At 38.4% G+C, this 1,409-nt stretch overlaps 1 protein-coding gene across 1 annotated transcript; it reads left to right on the top strand.

The window, feature by feature from the left end:
• Nucleotides 1-858: 858 nt before the first annotated feature.
• SARC_12753 (hypothetical protein) lies at nt 859-1,234 on the top strand (the record flags this gene model as incomplete). Its single annotated transcript, XM_014293131.1, has 1 exon — nt 859-1,234. A coding segment is annotated over exon 1 (171 nt), but the record flags the coding sequence as incomplete, so codon positions are not given.
• Nucleotides 1,235-1,409: the final 175 nt, after the last annotated feature.

Below are 1,409 nucleotides of genomic sequence, written 5' to 3'. Positions count from 1 at the left end.
GTGTGTGTGTGTGTGTGTGTGTGTATGTATATATATATATATATATGTGTGTGTGTATATATATATGTGTGTGCACTTGTGTGTATATGTGTGGGTGTGTATGCGTGGGTGTATTTGTATGTATGTGTGTTATTTATTATATATATATATATATATATATATATATATATACTTGAATATGCAAACATATACAAATATTTGTTGACAATGATTAATGTGCGCTAGATGGCACAGAAACGTCATGGGTGCACGATAAAAACGTACTTGTGTATGCTCCCGGATGTTTTGCTGGCAGTATGAACGAAGTCACGCGCTGTGCGAAGGGACGATTTTGAAGTGTCCAGTGTTTCTTTGGAAAACCTTGTTGGTGCTGTGCTCCGAGCAGAATCAGTGTTCGACATCGTTTATCTAATAGCTTCGAGCGATAGAAATTGGCTGAATAATTATATACGCACAACTTGCATATCCGTACTAAAATACAAGCGATATATTATATGCGTACTGTTAACGATCTAGCAATTGCATTATAGAGCTAGATCTGCTTCATATTATACGGTGCCTGTACAGCGATGAATAGATAAACTAAACAGGATTTTCTAGGCAGCTGTCGCTTGAGGTCTAATTGTGAGCGGCGAGTCGACGAGGTGTGGCTGAATATTTATTTATTTATTTACACACCCGATAGTACTTTTCTCGAGAAAAAAACCCCCCCTATCGTAAAGCCATAGCCTTATAAAAAAACTAGAGAGATAAAACAGCACTGGCCTTTAAAATAGCCTCTTTACATCAATAGCCTATTTTTTTTTAAACTGCTGCTGCAGACTGGATTTGGTTATTATACTTTTACTATTATTTGTACATATTTATACTATGAGTGAGTACGGGTGCGTAGTCGTGTGCGTGTATGTGTACACGCACGTACACATGTGCTTTGAATGCTTGATCAGTCTGTATATTTTATCGTCATATATTACATACATGTCCAGACTACACCTGCATCCTAGCTGTTTTTAAATACACCGTCTATCAGCGCGAAGCGAACCTAAGAATATAATATATAAAGATGGCCGAGTATTTTCAATCCGACGGCGTTGACGACGGGAAAGTTACCAGACGCACAGTTTCATTGCGGAAGACGAAAGGCGAGAACTTTGGAGTCGAGCTCTTTGCTGTGGGCTATCAAACTCTGGTGGCGAAAGTGAAGAAATTTGTGGTGATCGACGTTACTACCCAGGTACGTCTCGATACGCGAACATACTTGTGTATCCGTATCACATTATTAGGATAGAATTTTTACCACGTGACAAATCACGCCTCTATGTACAGTGATTAATTTTAAGCATGCGTTCACAAACTTATTCCACAACGGAAATCAAATCTATACAATATTTGAGTTGACATGTACGTCG

This window comes from Sphaeroforma arctica, assembly GCF_001186125.1.
Source record: "Sphaeroforma arctica JP610 unplaced genomic scaffold supercont1.2558, whole genome shotgun sequence".
NCBI classification, from domain to species: Eukaryota; class Ichthyosporea; order Ichthyophonida; genus Sphaeroforma; species Sphaeroforma arctica.
The sequence above is the reverse complement of the archived record's forward strand: the minus strand, read 5'-3'. Positions and strand labels throughout refer to the sequence as shown.